General features: G+C 35.9%; 1 protein-coding gene across 2 annotated transcripts in view; it reads right to left on the bottom strand.

Moving 5' to 3' along the window:
- Positions 1-21645, bottom strand: part of LOC132113698 (teneurin-3-like) — a 126375-nt gene that overhangs the window by 30727 nt on the left and 74003 nt on the right. The window contains exons 9-20 of one of the 2 annotated variants that reach the window (XM_059521624.1): positions 21068-21169; positions 20560-20754; positions 17482-17637; positions 13442-13627; positions 11049-11075; positions 10657-10674; positions 9678-9824; positions 9334-9541; positions 7668-7787; positions 4814-5075; positions 3594-3861; positions 2692-2835 (exon numbers count right to left, since the gene is read on the bottom strand). In XM_059521624.1, the coding sequence (XP_059377607.1) occupies positions 2692-2835; positions 3594-3861; positions 4814-5075; positions 7668-7787; positions 9334-9541; positions 9678-9824; positions 10657-10674; positions 11049-11075; positions 13442-13627; positions 17482-17637; positions 20560-20754; positions 21068-21169 (1833 nt within the window). The remainder of the gene's footprint in view (positions 1-2691; positions 2836-3593; positions 3862-4813; positions 5076-7667; positions 7788-9333; positions 9542-9677; positions 9825-10656; positions 10675-11048; positions 11076-13441; positions 13628-17481; positions 17638-20559; positions 20755-21067; positions 21170-21645) is intronic. The other variant, XM_059521625.1, reaches the window with a different exon arrangement.

The raw sequence follows: 21645 nt of genomic DNA, 5'->3' as shown, positions 1-21645 counted from the left end.
ATCTACAGTAATGCAATGCTTATGCTTATTGATTATTCACTGAGCAAACATGCTGATCAAACAGCAATGGGATAAATAAAACTTTTGTAAATGTCAAGCAAACAAGCTGAATATCAAATCTTCTAGGTGTTCTGCAGCATTCAAAAAGGCACTTCAGGCTAAGCAGCCTGCAATATCAAAAAAGTTTAACACCTATAGTGGTTTCCAAAAGTAAGAGACAACATTGAACTTTATTTTTTCCCCTAAAATTTAACTTTTAATAAAATAACAATAAAATAAAACATTTAAAATGTCAAAAAAACAAAAAAAAAAAGAAATATTTCGTCAATATTTCTAGAGAACAAATAAAATGGGAAAGTTATTTGATTAGTGATCTAGAAATAGTTAAACATCTTTAATATTTGCAATGAAGTTAAGACAAAAAAGAAGAATCACTGAAGTCACTAATTACATAAGCAACTTAGTAACACTGTTGATGTGAACTTTGTACTGATAAGTTACTGTAGTTATTCTTCCTTTATTAAAAAAGTACAATATGCACTTTGGCTCATTCTCAAATTATGCTGCAGAAAATGATCATCAAACTTGTGGAAATCATGCTGCTTGAGTACTGCTCTCAAAAGAACAAACAAAATACTTTTCTGAAATTCGACAAAATGTTTCAGTTCAATCTTTTCATTTCAGCTGTTGTGCTAATAACTTTTATAATACATTTGTTTGCATTCTATTAGAAAAATAGAAGCATTTGTGTATTAGCTTTTTGGTCAATATAATAAATATTGGAGATAAAGACTAAAATCACAAAGAGCATGGTTGTGTCATAAGGAAAAGCTCAGCAATGGGATTTAGCTCGTGCTCAAACACATACACATATTCCCAGGCACACATTTTGCACAGCCGCTGACTGCTGATCAGACCTGTAAGCCATAGATATGAGAGGCTCTGCATTATCAATCAGTGAGACAAATGGGACTGTCAAAGAGAAGATCTCCCTTTGGCAAATTGATTACATTTGTGACATACTCTTCAGGACAAAATGTTTTCCCATCTTCATCACTTCCAATGCTTTGCTTTAGATGTACAAAAATCCACTAATCGAAAAGATTGTAAAGGTGAGATGCCCGAATGTGCAAAGCTTTCATCTAATTTATAAAACTCAGATTAAACAGGTTGAGCCAGATTAATGTTTTAAGCTTTTTAAGAGCTATTCTTCTTAGAGTAAATCGATGCCTAAGAAGATTATGAGCATGTAGATAAATAATGAGTAACCCGTGTAAAACTCACCTTACCAGAAAACTGACAACAGAGTTATGAGACGAACAGACGATCATGTTATGGATTCATAGATTTAACAGAGCTGAGAGCTCTAGGACATATGCTCCATGCCTCAGTGCTTTCCATCAGAATATGAGATCCTGGGCTTTTTGTTCCATCACTTTCAACTCTGTCTGAGATTTTTTTTTTTTTTTGTGACAGATTTAGTACACAAAAACAGTAAAAACAATGCAGTTAATCTTCAATTCAAAGTCTATGAACTAAAGCAGCTAATAATAATAAAAATTAAATCCCCAAATATTTACCATAACAAATAAATTAAATACGGCAGAATAAAGTGATATGATGCACACTACTGGATTTGGCAAATCAATTAAACGCACTATTAACTAATCAGTAGTAACTATGAAATTATCAAATTTGAACACCAAAATATTTCTTTAATAGTGGTCTAATCTAAATAAGATAATGATATACTGTAAGCTATCTCTATATCTTTGAAAATCTGCAGTTGGTCTAATCCACTCTGGCGCTTGAGGTGTAAAATAAGATTTTAAGACTTATTGGTAGGCTTAAACCAGATAAACTGTCTAGAGGTGCAAAAATAAGGGTTGAGCAGACGGCCATGACCATTTGTCCGTTAGGTCATCGGATTAAAGGATGTAAAAATCCCAAGGCCAACTGGGCATTTAGCCAGCAATCAGAAAGAGGCTTAAAATCTTTAGTTCAGGCAATAAGGAACAATCAGATGTTGTCACACTAACTAGCTCTAAAGAAACAACCTGAGTCAACCGCCCCTTGAAAAGTGTCAGTCTAATCTTGTGTTTTCATTTAGGACATTAGAATGTGCTGCATAGCCAACCTCTTTTCCAAAAATGCATTATTAAATATGGCTGCTGGGCCCGGTTCAAACTGTGCACACATGATCATTTACCAAGAATAAAAAGTTGCCATTATGTGTGTGATTATGGAGATTTAAGCTGACAGAATGAGCTTCCCTGTCACCCTGTTTCATTATGAAGACAAAGGAACACGGCATGTCTGGTGGAATAATGCCACATTTCCATATCCATGCTTGTGTTTTAATGGCACTTTTATTGAATTAAGCTATAAGTATGCATTCTGTGCCTGAAAACTGGATAAAGTTCATTCAGCCAAATCATATCCCCCATAATGTTGGAGAGCACAGCTCTACTTGGCACGCAATGTTAATGATTCTGATTTAATCTGTCATCACTGTGAGCGATTAGCCCTTTCAAACTCTCCTTTATTATGTGCAAATGAGGCAATGAAGCTTATTTCATGTTAGAATGAATATTTATGATAATGAGTCCAGGTAGAGACACTGACCCCTGAATTGGTGAGGGGACATTTCCAGTGCGGTGGTTCCGGTGGGGTTTGATAAGTGATTCCTACCGTTTGGCACATCCAAGATGTGATGCTTATCCAGGGTCCATCCGCCTATGTTGGAGGCCTTCAGCTCATATCCTTGCAGCGTGGCTGTCCGCTTTTCCCATAGGATCAAATTCAGGCATGATTCATACTCAAAGCCCACGGACACTACAGTATAGAGGGGGAAAAAGGGCAAAAGCTATCTATTATCTTTAAATGTTTTTCTCCCTAATTTGACATAGGTTTCATGTTTAAATCATTCAAATAAAGCTAATATTTTCAGGATACCTTTATACGCAAATATTTAAAGAATATATAATTTTTAAATGCTTCAGCAAATAGCATGATTATAACAAGTCCAGTCATAGCAACATTTTCCATATGGGCCTGTGACCTTTTGAAAGCTTCATTTGCAGACTAATTATTCATAGAAAGAGCAGCCATCAGTATATAGATGGGACTAGAAAAATGCTGCTGCTTATACCTTTTATTTATTGCTAGAACACAACCCAGTGTCAGTTTAGCAAAAGATGGTTAGGATAACAATTAAGCACATGATGCATATTCAATTAAAAAAAATTAGATTGGCTTTTGAACTATGTGTAATTTCAGCAAGGTTTAAATCATTTTGTGCCAGTATTAAAATGAAACCATATTATTGTCCTATATTCTGTGTCCTAAATCCCTTTAACAATCATCAGTTCAAGGTTCAGAGAATATTAATATTAAACTTCTGGTCTGTTTAATAATAAGCCCTCTTCTCCTAAACAGTCTGACTTGTACTATCAGTTTATAGTCTGAAATATCTGGGTAAAAAAAAAAAAAAGATTAATTTGCTCCTGGTTTAAATCAGTCCAAGTTAATAATATATTCATACACAGAGGGCTTTATATAGATCTATTTCCTCCCATGGTTCCACTACTCACCTACAGCCTCTGCGAGTCCATAGACTCTCTGGCTGTATGCATCTGTCTTGTCCCAGATAAAGCTGTAAGAGAGCCGTGGTGAAGCTGGGAACTGCTTCTGAAACATTCTGCCCTCCACAGCCACCATGAGGTGGACCCGAGCCAAGCCGAAGGGAACGCTGGACTGGGTCAAGATGACCTTCAGAACAGGTTTGTAGGCTGAAGTACGTGAGCTCAAGTAAATCAAGTCTAAATCACTCCCAGGAATAGCTGTGTGCTCATGAAGAACCTGTGATTAAAAATGTGCACAAGAGATGAAGTTAATTGCCTGTAGTGTAAATTTCCTTGTGGCATATTATCATTTTTTATTAAAATTCTCTTTAAAACTGTATTTTAGATCTAATAAAGGCAGCCTTGGTAAGCATAAGAGACTTATTTTAGAAATATTAAAAAATCTTACTAACCCTAAACCTTTGAATGGTAGTGTATGGCAATCTTGATGTCAAGAGTTTGAAAAAAATACAAAATAAATAAAATGAAGACGCTTTATACACATTCAGACTGAGGCTTTTTAAAGGGTTAAAAAACAATCAATGCAATTTTCACGCAGCATCATACAAACATATTCAGAATAATTTACCAAGCATTTCCACAAAAAATATCTACTTTAATTATATCTGATCCCTGCTGACTTCCTCTTGTAACCTAAAAGTGATTTATGTTAAAGCATAAAATGTAAGTTGTTTCTGTCACAGGAACATGATATAGTATGCCACTGTCATCATTAATTCAGAAGCAATATCTGTGTGGTGGCCTTTAAGAATATCTGGTTTCCCTCACAGTACAGTATATTCTGTAAGTAAAAATCACCTAGTTCTCTCATATATTGTAGTGTCATTAAATCACACAGCTCAGATGTAAGGAGCCCCGCACATGACATACAAGAAAAAAAACAAAAAAAAATTGTTTTACTATTTACTATTGCGATTCTACTATTGTGTGTGCACAATTTATAAATTGAGTGAACGAAAGACTAAATCGAGGGAATGCAATAGTAATCGTGTGAACTTTTTAGTACATTGAGGGAACGAATTAGTAAATTGTGCACATGATTTAGCCTACTATTTTTTCCTGCATGTCATGTGCGGGGCTCAGTACAGATGAGCTTGAGGTACACAGTCAAATTTATTTAGATTTTAAGGAAAAATGTTTACTCCCAGATGTGATGTGGTACTTCTCACCTGTGTCTCAGGAATGATGGGGCTTGCCTCAGGGCTGGAGCGGTAGAAGGTGGAGAGTGGTGACGCTGTGATTCGGGGAGAGGGTCTTTCAAGGCCACTAAATTCACAGGTTGGCATGTCTTTTTCTTCTTTTCTCATCACCAGTGTGTCCATCACATGGAAAACTCTCCATGACAACCACACTGTGCGATACACAGCGGAGTATGGAGCACGCACGAAGCGCAATGTCAACGCTGTGCCTCCGTTCACCAATAAATCAAACCTGCAGGTAAAAAATAAATTGGACTCTCCTATGACAGTACTATGATGGTACCATGGTACAGAGATAGTAAGTCATTAAAAATAATATTAATAATACGGTATTGCTACAGTTCATGTCCAAAAATATTGTATTCCCACGGTTCATGTCATTACCATTATTAACCATGCTAATAACCATGTTAATATAAAACAAATGGTTTATGTGGTTTGCATGAGAATGTATAAAATGAAAATAAATTATGTAGTGTTATATAATATACTCTGCTATTTTTTTTTTTTAAGAAATCTGTACTTTTATTCAGCAAGGATGCATTCAATTGATAAAAAGTGACAGTGAAGACATTTATGATGTTACAAAAGATTTATATTTGAAATACATGCTGTTTTTCATGAACACATTAAACACCACAACTGCTTTCAACATTGATAATAATAAGAGAAGTTTCTTAAGCAGCAAATCAGCATATTATAATGATTTCTGAAGGAACATGTGACACTGAAGAATGGAGCAATGGCTGCTGAAAATTCAGCTTTGTCATCATAGGAATAAATTACATTTTAAAATACATAACATACACATTAGCATTTAAATTGTATTAATATTTCATAGCATTACTATTTTGCTGTATTTTGCTGTAGAACGTAGCCTTGGTGAGTAAATGAGACTCATTTCAAAAACATTAAAACATCTCTAAACTTTTGAACAGTAGTGTATATTTACATAATAATTCCATATTTTTATGAAAGATATAGTTTGTGCCAGAATCTCTCATTGTTTGTGTGGGGGCAGAGGTCATATGAAGGCTAAGCGTGATTCATAATTTCCTGTTATCAATCTCATAAGCACTTTGGTCCTCTCCAAATTACATGGTTTGTTAGCCTCATCAAAGCAGTTAGTTATTCATGTCTTCCACGTTTCATATCCTCCTCTAAAAATGTATAGGTTTCATTTATCCAATGAAAATAACAGCTAAATAACATGACAGACTTCACTGTCTTTTATCAGTAGTTCGCTGGCACACTTAAGATGTTCTACTAGTTGATGAGTGTAGGGGTTCAGATGTGATGTAACTTTCTTACGTATGAGGGATTTGGATGAGAGATCTGGAGGTAGCAGTTAGAGCAGGACCTATTTTAATTAGCATGGTATAGTGAGGAGGTAGGTACAGATTTGGAAATGAAGGGGCGACTCTTTGAAGTCGTGCTCTATATGAGCTGCTGACTCCCCTGCCCAATATGGGAGAGATGAACGGTGCGGTGACTTTACACACACATACACACAAACATACACATCCATGCAGTGCCACTGCCTTGAAATTCTCCCTAACTGCCCCTGTCCCTTTTTACAATCCTGGCATGGCTGGGCCACTGTTCCAGACCATCAGCCTTTAAAGCTGTTTCTTTGCCTCTGTTTCCCCTTGGACACTCTTGCTAACCAAGAGCAGACACCAGCACTGAACAAGCATGATAATCTGAAACCCGTTCCCCTGTGTGCAGGTTTTTACGAGGGATCTGGATATATTGGATAATCCCCAACATCAGCCTTTCTTCTTTAGAGATGAAGATCCATCCCTTGAGTAATTTTTTCTTTCAATAAAAAAAAGTTTTTAATGCATTAAAGTCATGCCTCAGTTAAAGGCATATGGTCGCCACACATACACCTGCAAACTCCCACACATGTGACCTTTGAGTAGATGACTCACATTAACTGAGTGATTCTTAATAATGATGGATGATGACTAAAGGGATTATTATAAAGGTACAAGAAGTCAGATGGCCCCAGAATCAGCTCAGAACTGAAAGTTAAACCCTGTAGACTGCTTTAATGTTGTATAACTAGAGTTAAAATGGGACTTGAAAGATAACATATTCATTTTTTCACTGTATGTGTGTGGAGATTAGATTTTTGCACTGCTTTGTGTGTTTAAATCAGTCTTACATCCTTCACTGACTTTTAATTGGTCAGAATAGTTAATAAATTAGCATCTGATTCATGTAAATCATTATTTGTCAGACTCAAAATCAAAATTACTGCTGTTTTAATGTGTGTGGCCATTTTTTAGATAAATGTCAGTTTAATCAAAATATGTATATTGTAATCAAAATGTGGTTTTAAAAATGTTTAAATTAGATGAATAAAATTTTATTCTAAATACATTTAACTTAAATAATCAATTTAAATGTTACATTATGTAAATATTATGTAACTTATTTAATATTGTACATATATTATCATTTGAATAATTTGTATACCTATACAAGTATAATTTTGTGGAGATTTTATGGTATGCAAAAAACAATACATGCAAATGTGATCATAATATATGAAAGGATCATAAAAGACATTCATAGGTCAAGTTGTAATGTGTTGCCTTTGAGTGACAGTAACACTGACATGGGGATGAGAATGTGCCTGTTTGTGTTGATTTGACTTGACTCTCACTCACTGTGGGAAGCAGTGAGATGTACATAGGAATTTGCATAAAACTATGCAAAATGGTTTCTCACTGACTATCTTAAGAATAGGTATTAGCATAATTATGTGTTTACGTATGTGCTCATCTGTGTCTGAGTAAAACATATCTGTACGTACATGCCATCCTGTCTGGTGATGGTATAACCCTGCTGGGGGTAATGCAGAAGGGACACATTCACCCCAATCAGTGGAGTGCCGTCACTGGTCACCACCTGTCCTCGCACTACGGACACCAAGCTTTTAAAGAAACACAAACACATTTACAAAAACACCTGAATATGGCTCTGAATGAAAACAAATTTTTTAAGATCAGCAGGATATTTGTTAAAAGAAAAAAAAAACAATAAGCAGCATTAAATTTGATATTTTATACATAAAATTAATAGAGTTTATATAAAAAATGCCCATTTCTACTATAAAATGTTTCAATACACTGCACCTAACCTTCTGTCATTCTGTTTTGATAATCTTAACAGACATAATTACAGCACAAATTATTTTACCAAGTACCATTAAGTGGCTGACCTGCAATCTCGTATCTTTAGTCTAATTGTGTGATAATTTCTCACTGTGCGAACAAAAGAAACCTCAGGGCGCATGAGCGGGATGAGAAGTTTCCTCATCAAGGCATAATCAAAAGCTTCATCAGCCAAATATCAAGAGATTCTAACATGTTTTCCTTGACTGGAAGTGAAGACAAGCAGCAATTTTCATATTGTTAACATTTGTCCAAAAACACCAAAGGTCAAAGAACATATTCACTCGAGATTCCAAAACTTAAGAGCTGCAAAGGTGAGGAGCTCAATATTTTCACTGAAAAAGTAATAATTTCCTAGTAAAAGTACATGGCACATTAGCTTTTGGTACAAATCATACCAAAAGTGGATAGCTTTTCTATCTGCAATATGAAAACAGCAGAAATTAGATATGACAACATGGAGGATTCAAAAAGGGAACTGAAGTTCTGAATTCCTATCAAAAAGGAAATCCTTTTAGTTTTTTTTTGTATGAGTATGGGAGGCTTGCTCTATTTTCCCATGCTGTTAGATCTATGTGTTACTGTATGAAATGGTACAAAAATCACTTTAAGATTGTGGAAAATTTTGTGCAACACATCAAACGGCATCACAATTACTTGCATAGCCAGAAGGACTTTCTATGCATAATGCATTTTAATATGTTATACCACTGATAAATAAAACATGAAATACAGTCATTATCGGGATATTAAGCCATGTATCTCAGTGAGAAGCTTAGAATATATATATATATATATATATATATATATATATATTATATATATATATATATATAAACAATTTTGATGTTTAAAATATTTTTTTTAAATAATGTTAATTTCTGAAAGCAGTTAAACTAGCAATTTTAAAGCTACAATAAAATATGTTTTAACATTATTAAAAAGTCATAAACTATAAAATGCAGCTTTCTAAGCTATACTGGAAGTATTAAAGGGATAGTCCACTCACAAATGGCAATTCTGAGATGATTTATGCAAACCTCTTTAGGAACGCAAAAGAAGATATTTTGAAGATACATGTTTTTTTTTTTGTTTTGTTTTTTTCTACAATAAACGTCAGTGTTGTCTAAAACAACATTGTGGTCCAATGACAAAAAAATGTGAGTTTTCTTTTGTGGTAATATCCATTTTTGGGTGAAGAATCCCTTCCAGCCACATTTTTTAGTTCACTGTAAAACAGGTCCTATTACTCTTCCTATATCCAAACCTATTTGATTGTTCTTTAGCAGTTCAAGATCTCCTAACCTGCTGTTGAATGTGTTTTCCCCTGGTAGGGTATGTGTGCTCCCTGGAGCTACCAGAAAGCTGACGCGCTGATAGAAGCCCTGAGTGTCTGGAGAAGGTGAGCTGAGGTATCGCATTGCGCTGGGATCTGGAGCCCCGTGGCAATACATCTGATCATGACAGGCGCTGTGAATGCAACAGTCTGGGTCCATACAGTCCACCAAGCCATCTAAAACAACAGCAAGGGACTTTAGAATTACAGAATCAGTGGTTTTAAAGTTATGTAGACATTTGTTAGTACAGAAGTGGGAGCACCATCCTATTAAAACAAATATTTACACCCTAACTTCTTGTCATTTTCTCACCTCCCTCGTTGTCCGTGCCATCAGAGCAAAGGGTTTCCATGGCAACATCACACCCTACCCCTCTCCATCCCGACTGGCAGAGGCAGTGCCATCCGTTCTGGTCCAGTATGCACCTGCCGTTGTTGTTACACAGCCCTGGACAGCTATCTGCCGGCACAAATTCATCAGTTATACATACTGACCGATCAGCAGCCAAGGATGAAGAACTCACCATAGAGAACTGAATGAACATACAGGGGAAAACACGGTGAATATGTTTTAGTCAGTCAAACGTTTGGAACTTGACATTTTAAAGACACCGGACAGGACTCGGGGACAGCTGTAATTTCACATGAAACAGCTTGACAAAATATTCGCTTTAGTATTGCAGAAAACGAAAAATTCTTTTCATTACTTATTATTTTCTGCTCTCCATTTCTAGTGGAATAGGTTAATATATTCGGCTAAATACCAGCTTGGGAAAATTATTCGCTAAATAAAAAAGAAGAATAAAATATTCATAAGGTATCTGAGCTGTTTATAAAGTTAAAAGAACGTTCTTATGAAAAATACTATGAAATTACACATCTAGTAGTGTCCATGTAAATTAACAGCATGCTGAGCTGCACAGCACAAGTGCAGTGAGGGTTTATCAGACAAGTGCTCCATCATATCCTTTGTTACAGAATGTGTGAAGTCAAAGGAAACTGCAAAGGAAATGCTAAATTAAGGAGCTTAACAGCTGCTAAGTATTACATTAAGAGACAGTGAGATGTACAACAATGGGGATTTGGGTAATGCAAATGTTTATATGTGCATGGACTGACTGATGATTTTGTGTGTGTTTTGTATGCCTACAGTTACACTGTATAAAACAGGAAACCTGAAACTGAACACGTGGGGACACATTAATACAAGATACATAGACATAATGAAAGTCATGCTTGAGAGACAGAGGGGTCAGAGCCACATGCTCTCTTCAGGGCAGCATGACCTTTACCTCTATATCCTATCCAGTCTGCTATCATGAAGAGACATTCAGGGAAAAGAATTAAACATGGGTTGTTTGCAGTGATTTAATGTCATTTTTATAGACAGTCCAGGCAGCCTCTGCTGGTTACACCTACCTAATATGCAGCTGCGGCTTACCCTATCCTCAGTAAATATGACATTTCATGATATTTGCATTGTAATGCTGAAGAGCCCGATTAGAGGAAGGCACAAATGCTTTCGATTTTTCTTTTTTTCTTTTTTTTGAAGAACCAAGGTATGTGAATCTGTGAATCTGCTTTTCAATTTCATAAACATTTACATTAAATGAAAATTTAATTGAAGAGAAATTTAAGACAACACACAGAAACCAAACATGGTTGATGAAAGTAAGCACTGTACCTTTTATTTTGCTGTCCAAAAAGTGAGCTATGGTGATAAAATGAATCAAAGGGAAAGAATGTAAGAAGTCATTCAGATGCAAAATATGAATTTGTTCAATGCAAACTATGCAATAAATGTACCTATTAAGCCAACTTGCAAACTGAGAGTTCTCAGTCAAATTTAAATATGCTCTTAAGATCACCAAGACTGCATTTATTGGATCAGAAATACATTAACTGTAAATATTAATAGAATTTAAGATATATGTTTTCAACTTTAATATATTTTAAAATGTAATTTATTCCTGTGAAGGCAAAGGCATCAGTGCCACATGATCTTTCAGAAATCATTGTGCTGATTTGCTGGTCAAGAAACATTTTGAATGATCAATGTTGAAAATTTGCTGTTCTTTATTTTTGTGGAAACCTTAATATGTATTTATTAGTGCTGGTCAATGATTAACATTTTGTAATTGTGATTAATCACATTATTGTCTATGATTAATCGCAATGAATTGCATTGTTATGCACAAAACAAAAAATGCATTTAAAAGTAGTGTATTGTGCACTTTTTCATTTAGAAGTAGGCCTACTGCTATATAAACAAAAGTGTAATAACATTTGGTTTGCAAACACTTTAAACAAATAAGGTGCTTTTTACAGCAGTGTTCCATAGTAGCAGTTAAAATATTTATTGTAGCCTAAATCTCAACTTAATAACAGTAATGTAATTAAATTAAATATAAAACAAGCCATTTGTCAATGACAGGACATTAACGTTTTTATAGAAAATATTTTATAGTTTGAGCCTCGATCATAACATTATAACAGGCAACTTTCTATTAGAGACCTGCACGATCGCGGCACCCATCACAGCAGAATGCAGTGCTGGACAACACTTGATGGGCGGGTAGAGACTCGGGTGTGCGGGATGCAGGAGAATAATTAGGGTGTGCTCACACTAGGTAATCTTAACTGTGCCAGAGCACATTTGACTTCCAAAGCCTGGTTCGTTTGACTAGTGTGATTGTTAGCAGACTGTTTAGCAGTCCCTGGCTCTTTTGGAAGAGGTGGGCAAGAGCACGGTTCAGATATATTTACAGTACAGACCAAAAGTTTGGACACACCTTCTCATTCAAAGAGTTTTCTTTATTTTCATGACTATGAAAATTGTAGAGTCACACTGAAGGCATCAAGGGCTATTTGACCAAGAAGGAGAGTGATGGGGTGCTGCGCCAGATGACCTGGCCTCCACAGTCACCGGACCTGAACACAATCGAGATGGTTTAGGGGTGAGCTGGACCGCAGACAGAAGGCAAAAGGGCCAACAATTGCTAAGCATCTCTCGGGGAACTCCTTCAAGACTGTTGGAAGACCATTTCAGGTGACTACCTCTTGAAGCTCATCAAGAGAATGCCAAGAGTGTGCAAAGCAGTAATCAAAGCAAAAGGTGGCTACTTTGAAGAACCTAGAATATGACATATTTTCAGTTGTTTCACACTTTTTTGTTATGTATATAATTCGATATATAATTCCACATGTGTTAATTCATAGTTTTGATGCCTTCAGTGTGAATCTACAATTTTCATAGTCATGAAAATAAAGAAAACTCTTTGAATGAGAAGGTGTGTCCAAACTTTTGGTCTGTACTATATATATATATATATATATATATATATATAGATCAGTGAGTTTGAGCGCTAACCGAGCAGGAGCGCAGATCTTCTGATACGAGCTGCATGATTGTGTGAATATTTCTGAGCGGCAAAAGCGCTAGTTCTGTAAAGCAATATATTGTGAGAGGGACATGTTTTACCGTTTCCCATACGACTCAAAATAATAAACCAAAGTTAACAAAACGATTAATTCTACTGTGTTGAGCAAGAATCCTTCTCTGTTGTCTTCACATGCTATCGAAAACTTCCTATTTCCAACTTATAAAGTCATGATAACAAGCTTGTTGCATTTTGTTAAAAATAACAGTGGACAGTGGTTTGTGAATGTCTGTATGTGTATTCAGAGCCAGTGAGCAACGGACTTTCATAATAATAAAAAACTGCGTAAACGTGCAATAAAATAATTGTCGGCGTTTTTCAATTAATGTGTTACTGCGATAATAGTGTTAACTTGCCCAGCCCAAGTATTTATATAGACCCTTTGATGAATGAAAAGATTTAATGCATCCTTGCTAGAAAAAAAAAAACCTTACTGGCCCCAAATGTTTTAACCGTACTGTATATTCAGTATAGAAATCTGGGCTTTTCCATTTTATTGATTTCCATTACTTTTTACTGACCTGTAAAACACAATTTTATTTGTGATATTTCCAAGTTTATACTCCGAGAACACTGAATAGGATACATTTTAAAGCTACTATAATAATACACAAGATTCACAACAGGGTGAGCTCACCGATATTGCAGTTTTCTCCCGTCCAACCTTGGTGACACTCACACTTCCCCTTTCGACACACACCATGCTCCCCACAGTGTGCCTGACACTCCTCCTGTTCACACCCTGCCCCTGACCAGCCGTCCGCACACCGACACACACCTCCAACACACACACCGCGAGGACTGCACTCCGTTGTGCACATTTCTGAAACAAACAGCATTGTGTTTAACTCAAAATACAAGCGTACAGGAATACAAGTCAAAACATGTAGTTTAGAAAACAGCTATAGAAACAAAGCATGTTTTGTATAAAGTCACATACAGTAGCTTGCATTAATATAATAATATATGTCATTAAATGAATCATTATGGATGTACTGATTCAAATACTTGCACATTCAATTTTAATTCTATTTAATGCATTTTAATGTGGGATAGACAATTAATAATTTAGCCGAATTGTAGCTTCCTAAAAGGGTAGTGCACCCTAAAATTAAAATTCTTTCATCGTTTACTCATGTAGGAATATATTTTGAAGAACGCTGGTATCTCAGCAATTGCTGGTAGCCATTGACTTACATAATGTTTTTCCCATACTATAGAAGTCAGTGATTACTGACAACTGTTTGTTTCCAAAAACCTTCAAAATATATTAATTTAGGTTCAACAAAAGAAAGAAATTCATACAGGTTTGGAACAATGTAAAGGTGATAAATGATGACAAAATTTCCTGGGTAAACGATCTGTGTCATTTGAGTTTTAGTTGAATTTAACTTAATATTCTATTTTTGTTAACATAATTATAATTTTTTTTCCACAAAAAATAATTTGAGATCAATAATTTGTGGACCCATGAAGTACTTTTGCTGATCCCATGTTGAAGATACCTGATCTACATGTTGTCTCATCTGCGTTGGCAAAACAAATGCTGAATTATAACTGCTATGACTAAAATGCATCTTTGGCACTCTAGTTCTCACTTCTGGATTATGTTTGAATGTTGGGGAACAAATTGGCAGTAATCCTTTGATAGTTTTGTGGTAAAGCCAATGCACAATGGCTCTGAACTTGTCATCCTGTAAGCTGTGTCTGATAACATCCCTGGAGCTCTCCAGAGCATCCATCAACAAATGCATTCACACAAACACACACACACACACACACACACACACACACACACACACACACACACACACACTCATTCACACACATTTTCAAGGACAAACATCTCTTTTACAGAATCACACTGTGTTTGTGATTATGTGTTTATCGTAATGTTTTTTTTTACCTTAAAAAAATAATCTTTGTATATCATTCACTCTATTTTGTCTAGGAGGAAAAAAAAGTTATTTTAATATAATTACAACAAGAGGGTTTTTTATTTTGCTTATTTTTTAATCATTTGAATTTAATAATATGGATACATGCCAAAGAGAGTTTGGAGGGTATATTTAATAGATAATTACTTCCATAAGGCATAACCATATTCTGCAAGTGTCAGCAAACATTCTAGAGAGACATCTCAAATTAGGAAGACTTGGGTCCTTAGATGGTGCTTCAGCAGCTTCATTACTGAGTTTATAATATACATTCAATTTACCATCACCTTAAAATTTCCCAGTGGGCTGTAAACTATTAATCTAAATGAATTAACATGCACGCTGTAGAATTACATCTGCATGTCTGTTTCCAGTCCAACACCGATCAACATGTATTAAAACAACCCACAGGTCAAGACAAGATTGTAAGATTACATCTGTATGGGTCAGACAGCACAAGGCATTTCAATTTCCGGTATGTATTTTCTGCATAAATTCATATAAATCAGGCATTGTCTGCATTGAGCTAGAGATTCAGATATAAAAGTATTAAGGCTAGAGATCCGGTTTACAGACATGCTGCAACCAGACAGCAATGTGTAGTACCATGTGTCTGATTACAGATAATGAGAGAAGCTTAGACTTGGATTGCCCCCATCCACCTTCATTTCAACTAATCATTTTCTTCTGTTGTTGATACAGTAAAGTTAAGTAAATATGTGCAATAACTTGAAATCTCAGGTTTTTCAGCATGTATGTTAACTCAATTCAGATATTGTCTGTCTTGAATTAGTGATCGAGCTATTGGAAGAGATTTGGGTTCAAGGCTGAAACCAGGCAGCACTGTGCATCTAAACACGCCTGATTCTAGATAACAAGGTCAACTTAGACCTGGCATGGCCCCATCCACCTTCATCTCAACTAATCATTATGTTCTTAGAACTATCACCTAAACCACTCCTAAAATCCTCTGAATAACACCGCCAGGGGCAATTTTGATTTTATAAGGCCATGCTGAAGCCAATTTATCATTGCAGAGAAATTACACCTGTGACTTTTTCAAAGTTCTCCATCGCTGCCCGAGGCAACCTTTCAGGTAAGTACAGAATTGGTCTTCCATTAAGATATTCCTTTGATAAGCACCTTTTAGAGTGGGAAGAAAGTCAAATAATGACAAATAAATAACAGATAAAAGCTAAGATTGTGTGAATGTCTCTCTGGTGTTTGTACAGGGGATCCCTTTTGCTGTCCCTCTCAAGAGTGTTTTCTTCGGTCACAAGACCTTGGGAGGGTCTGATTAGGTCGTGCTGGCTCTCTGGAATTTAACATTTCTCTAAAAAGGTGAAGGGTTGGTTGATTCATTAAACTTTTTTTTTTTTTTTTTTTTTACCAGTCGATGTAATCAATTTTTCATTAGCGACAAGGTGTTTATCTGTTTTTAGCACTTCCAGGTTCCAGCGGGAGGTGGGTCGATCCACACCAAACACCCATTAATTAAAGTTTATTTAATTGAGGTGGAACAGTGGAGGTAATGAAGAGACAAAACCCCAACTGTGCAAGCAAGTGGACTCCTATTGCTCCCATGGCCAGAGATAGAAGTGGGTCGATGTTAAGCTCACAAACATCCAGATGAAAGTCATGTCTTTACTACATCTTAACCAAATGTTATATTCAGTAAAAGCTAAAAGCTAGAACATTTCTGTATAGCAGCATTGTTATATTTCATTGATAATGAAAATCCTACTTAAATTCAACTGATATTAAATAGAAGCCTTACAAAATTACTACAATTTGTACATGAATATAAAAGTAAATAAATATACACTACCATTCAAAAGTTTGGGTGAGTATTTTTTATTTTATTTTATTTATTTAGAAAAAAAATACTTTCATTCAGCAACAGGATTATATCGATCAAAACTGACAGTAAAGACATAATGTTAATGTTACAAAAGATCTCTATTTCAAATAAGTACTGATCTTTTGAATTTTCTGTTGATCAAAGATATTCATATATCATTAAGGAAAATGACAGTTGTAAGTGGTAAGTCACTTTGGATAAAAGCGTCTGCTAAATGATTAAATGTAAATGTCACAGTTTTCACAAAATTATTAAGCAATTATTTTCAACATTAAGAATAATGCTAAATATTTCTTAAGCACCACATCAGTAGCGTAAGTGTTAATCTAACTTTAGATCACATATGAACAGAAGATTTTTTTCTTTCATACTGTAACAGAGCACATAATATTGAATCTGCGGTGATATTTTTTTTGTACTATAACACGTTTTGATAACTGCAGCAGCACATTTATTGTTTTACTTTCACATTTACATTTCACAAATTCCCTAACTACAAAACCACAGGCACTTATGATGGCATAATTCCCACAACATTCTCTGAAGAAACAGCCTGACAACTACATTTCTTTTTCTTTTCACCGATTACTTTACAGGCATCACAAGGGGAACTACTGTAAGATTAGCGTGCAGCATGTGTGTCATGGCCACAGGAAATGAAAGGTTACTCACAACAGGCTAATCAAACTAGAAACCTAACAGCACACATTGTGGGCAGCATGTCAGAGCACAGAACATTTTGAATAGTAATGATTCAGTTACCTACAGTGGGGTGCAAAATTCCGACAAAAAAAAAAATCTGTCTTGAGGTTTTCTAATAGCCTTCCGATGCCAAATCAAACCATATACTGTATTACATAATCATTGAATCAGTAGTACCTGTAGAGCAGTCAGGACCAGTCCAGTTGACATCACAGTGTTCTGGACACATAGAGAGCTGTGTCTCACAGTTTGATCCGGTCCAGCCTGAGTTACATTGGCACTGACCATGGAGACAGGAGCCATGGCCTGAACAGGATGAGTTCACACAGTCCACTGTGGAAAACAACAACATTTTCAGACCTTTTTCATAGAATTACCATCGCATTTTTTAAAATGACTTTTAACCAATCATTTGAAAACTAACAATGTCTTCATATGAAATGTTTTGCTTGAACAAAAGTTTGATGTTGGTAAGTCAATAATATATATTTTTTTTATATTTTGTTCACCAAGAATGCATTTATTTGATAAAAATGCATTAAAAAGTAATATTATTATTAGGGCTGTCCCTTTAGTGCTTTAAGTTAATTAATTAGTTACGGAAAAATAACCCAATTAAAATATTTTAACACAATTAACGCATTGGCCCCGCCCCAGAACTATACGTCATCTTACATTTCATACAGTTGACTGTTGAGTTGACAAACAGGATGCAGGGAAAAAACTCACCGCGTGATCCTATAAAATGCAGTTATGTGCCCTTAAAATGTAAGATATTGGACAAAAAATGCCTCTGAATGTATGTTTTTGTTTCATGTTTATACAATATGTTAAGCATTATATAATACAAGCAGCGAGGGCAGTATCAAACGAGTTCTGTTTTTGTTCAGAATAGCACAAATGCAAATATGATTTTAAACAACAGTTCGGTAAATAAGAAGTTAATATCATGTTATATTTTAGATTATAGGCTATAATGTTGTGTGTTTTGTTAAATTTTGCCAAAGAAAATGTTACCTATAAAGCCAAGCCAATGATTCAATAGTCTTCAGACTGACGGCTGAAGGCCTGGAATCCATGGCAGTTTTCATTGGCCAAGGCCTGCCCATGAGGCCATTTGACCGACATGTCAAACAACCAATCACAGTTCGTTTCGTTCAGCGTCACAATTTGGGGTGTGGAAATTTCGCCACAATAACAGACCAGTTTTTTTTTTTTTTTTTTAAATGGTCCTTCTGATAATGATATCACACCTCACCATTTTCAAAAAGAAAAGTCTATATTTCTTTTTTACAAGACTCCAGTCCAGAACATCTTAATGTATAAAGATTCAATGATGCTTAGATATGCCATTTTAGCTTATTTCCATTATTCAAGAAATCACTCTATTTGAGGTATTACTATCATGGAATATAGAACATCACGAGGGAACAATGTCTGCACCATGGGATATGTCTGATACAGTAAATTGCCTTTTATATTCATGCCATGCAGTTCCATGATCATGTAGCGCAAGCTATGGACTAAATTATGCACATGAGAAGGAAACACATGCCATGACAAATCGAGTTTTGCAGCAAAAGACAATGTTGGTTTAAGGTATCATTTGGCTTTCCCAAAAAGTAAACCCATGCAGGTATCAGAAACAAGTTATAGATGGCTTCTCTGATCCCATGAGATTTTTTTTTTCAAGGCTCCAGATTTTGTCACTGGCCATAAATTACTGTCATAGGAAACATGATTAACAGTTCTTGTTGAGACCGGGACAGAGGTACTAATTTATTTTGCAGCACTACTTCTTGAGACTGCAGTTTTGGTGAATTTGACATCTATCATGTTGTTGCATCACTGTAGGTGTTAAATTGGGAATGGAAGTCGTGGCCTAATGGTTAGAAAGTCGTACTCCCAATCAAAGGGTTGTGAGTTCGAGTCTCGGGCTGGCAGGAATTGTGGGTGGGGGCAGTGCATGTACAGTGCTCTCTCCACCCTCAATACCACGACTTAGGTGCCCTTGAGCAAGGCATCGAACCCCCAACTGCTCCCCGGGCGCCGCAGCATAAATGGCTGCCCACTGCTCCGGGTGTGTGTGTGTTCACTGCTCTGTGTGTGTGCACTTCGGATGGGTTAAATGCAGAGCACGAATTCTGAGTATGGGTCACCATACTTGGCTGAATGTCACGTCACTTTCACTTTTTTCACTTTCAAATTGCACTGTTCAAAACACTGTTGCTTGAGTCTGAAAATTTGGTCACCATTCACTCAGTGTCACTTTAAATCATTTAAAACACAAAAGAGGAAATTTTTCAGAATTTTTAGAATTGTTTTTGTCCATATAATGAAAGTTCTATCATGACAACTATCTGAAGATGTTAGCATGGTAATGGATATGACAATTTAAATGTATTTGGTCTTGGTGGAATAGATCTGCTATGCTGCTGCTGCTGTTGGTTATTGCTATTGTTGTAGATTATTGCTGCTACTGCTGCAATGCAAGTACAGGAACTTGCTGCTGCCAATAGATACACTGATACGGTGCTGTGAGTATTTAAGTGTGTAAGGTGATGTAAGTAAGTGTTATGTAAGTGTGAATCCTAAATCTCTGTTAAAGTCAACAGTTCATATAAAAGCCTCAAGCTGTTTTGAAAAACACACATATCAAGAAGATAACAAAGTGCAATTGTCAGACCTATTTGTAGGTTTTAAATGGTAATCAACTTAGTGTGACCACTGCGCTACATTATTCATTGTAATTTGGTTATTACTAAGGTTAAGACTTTTTTTGCTGTTTTGTGCAAATATATAGAAAAACTGTAGCATAAGAAAAATGTATTTGCATTTGATTTTTAAACAATCTATTGCTTGCAAATCTCTCTTTTCAGGCAACTCACCAGGTCTTTCCCTCTCTTCTCGACCTCAGGGTGAGTTACTCATTCAGTTCAATGACAATTACAACACTGTTCAAGTGACCCGAACATAGACATCTAAAGAGTTAATTCCCAAGCCTATTGAATGTGGATCAATAGACTCAATTGGTTTTACCCATAGAGAACAGGAGAAAAAAAAAACAAAAGAAACATTCATCCATTTCAGTCAGTGGATGCTGCTAAATGGTGTGGGTAATTTATCACAACAAAAACCAGTCTTTAAGTCGGAACACTCATCCATGTAATTAGCTGCTCAGTGGTGCTGAAAAAGTGCTCTCCTCCACTACAATGTGTTTTTTCTTCGCATAGCTGCTAAAAACTGTCCAGTTACCTTGGTCACAGTTGTCACCTTTGAAGCCAGGGTTACATATGCAGGAGCCTGTAACACACAAGCCCCGACCCCCACACTGGGCATCCATACATTGACCACTCGGCACGTCACACTCAATTCCTTTCCATCCACTGTAGCACTGACAGCGCCCGCCATTGTACTGGCCATTTCCACTGCACAGCACTGGACACGCCGCTAACAAAGGGAAAGAAAATTTAGCACAGACAGGAGAATCTCACAAAACATATCCAGGATGCTGTGTAATTTCCATTCATTTCAATGATCATTAGATTCTCATTACTGTAATACAATAATAAAAGTAATCCTTCCAGACAGTTATTTCAAGACCTACAACCTAAATACAGTACCAGAATCTTACTATTTAAACTTTGTTTTATTTTATATTGTAATTCTTATGTATGTATGGATAGATGGATGGAGAGGTTCTACACAGGTTTCGTGAGATTCATCCTGACAGTGAAAATTATCATTAGAAGACCACACATACCTCTCGAGCAATATGGCCCAAGGAATCCTGGGAAGCAATTGCATGTGCCTGAGACACATTCACCATTGCCATAGCAATTGTGTGGGCATTCCATCACCGACTCTGCACAAAGAAGGCCAGATAATACAATTAAATTTTATCTGTGGTGTATTAACTGCATTTTTACACTGTTTCATATTTGTGTCAAGAATTGCAGTCTCTATGGAAGTGGCCTAATACCGAATTCCCACTTGATAAATAAATGTATAAATACTGAAAAAGCAAGTACTTTTCTTTCCTTTATTGCTGTAAATAAAAACAGTTCCTCATCATGACCGCATAACATAAAAAAATCATATTTAAAAGATAAAAACTAACAGCTCAGAGCTGAAGGCTTACAGATTTAGTCTTTTGGCCTCCATATTCCCTGGCCTGACAAAAAGAGATAGCAGCAGATTTAAACTTATTGATTAGGCAACATCTCAAGGCATGCTTCTGCACGCCTCATTATCACTGCTGCGCTATCTCAGGCACTTGGGTGCAAGACAGAAATATAAAAATGCCATCTGAAAGTACCTATAAAAGCTTGTTAAAACACC

This window comes from Carassius carassius, chromosome 33 (genome assembly GCF_963082965.1).
Source record: "Carassius carassius chromosome 33, fCarCar2.1, whole genome shotgun sequence".
Classification (NCBI taxonomy): domain Eukaryota; kingdom Metazoa; phylum Chordata; class Actinopteri; order Cypriniformes; family Cyprinidae; genus Carassius; species Carassius carassius.
This window is presented reverse-complemented; position numbering and strand designations above follow the sequence as displayed.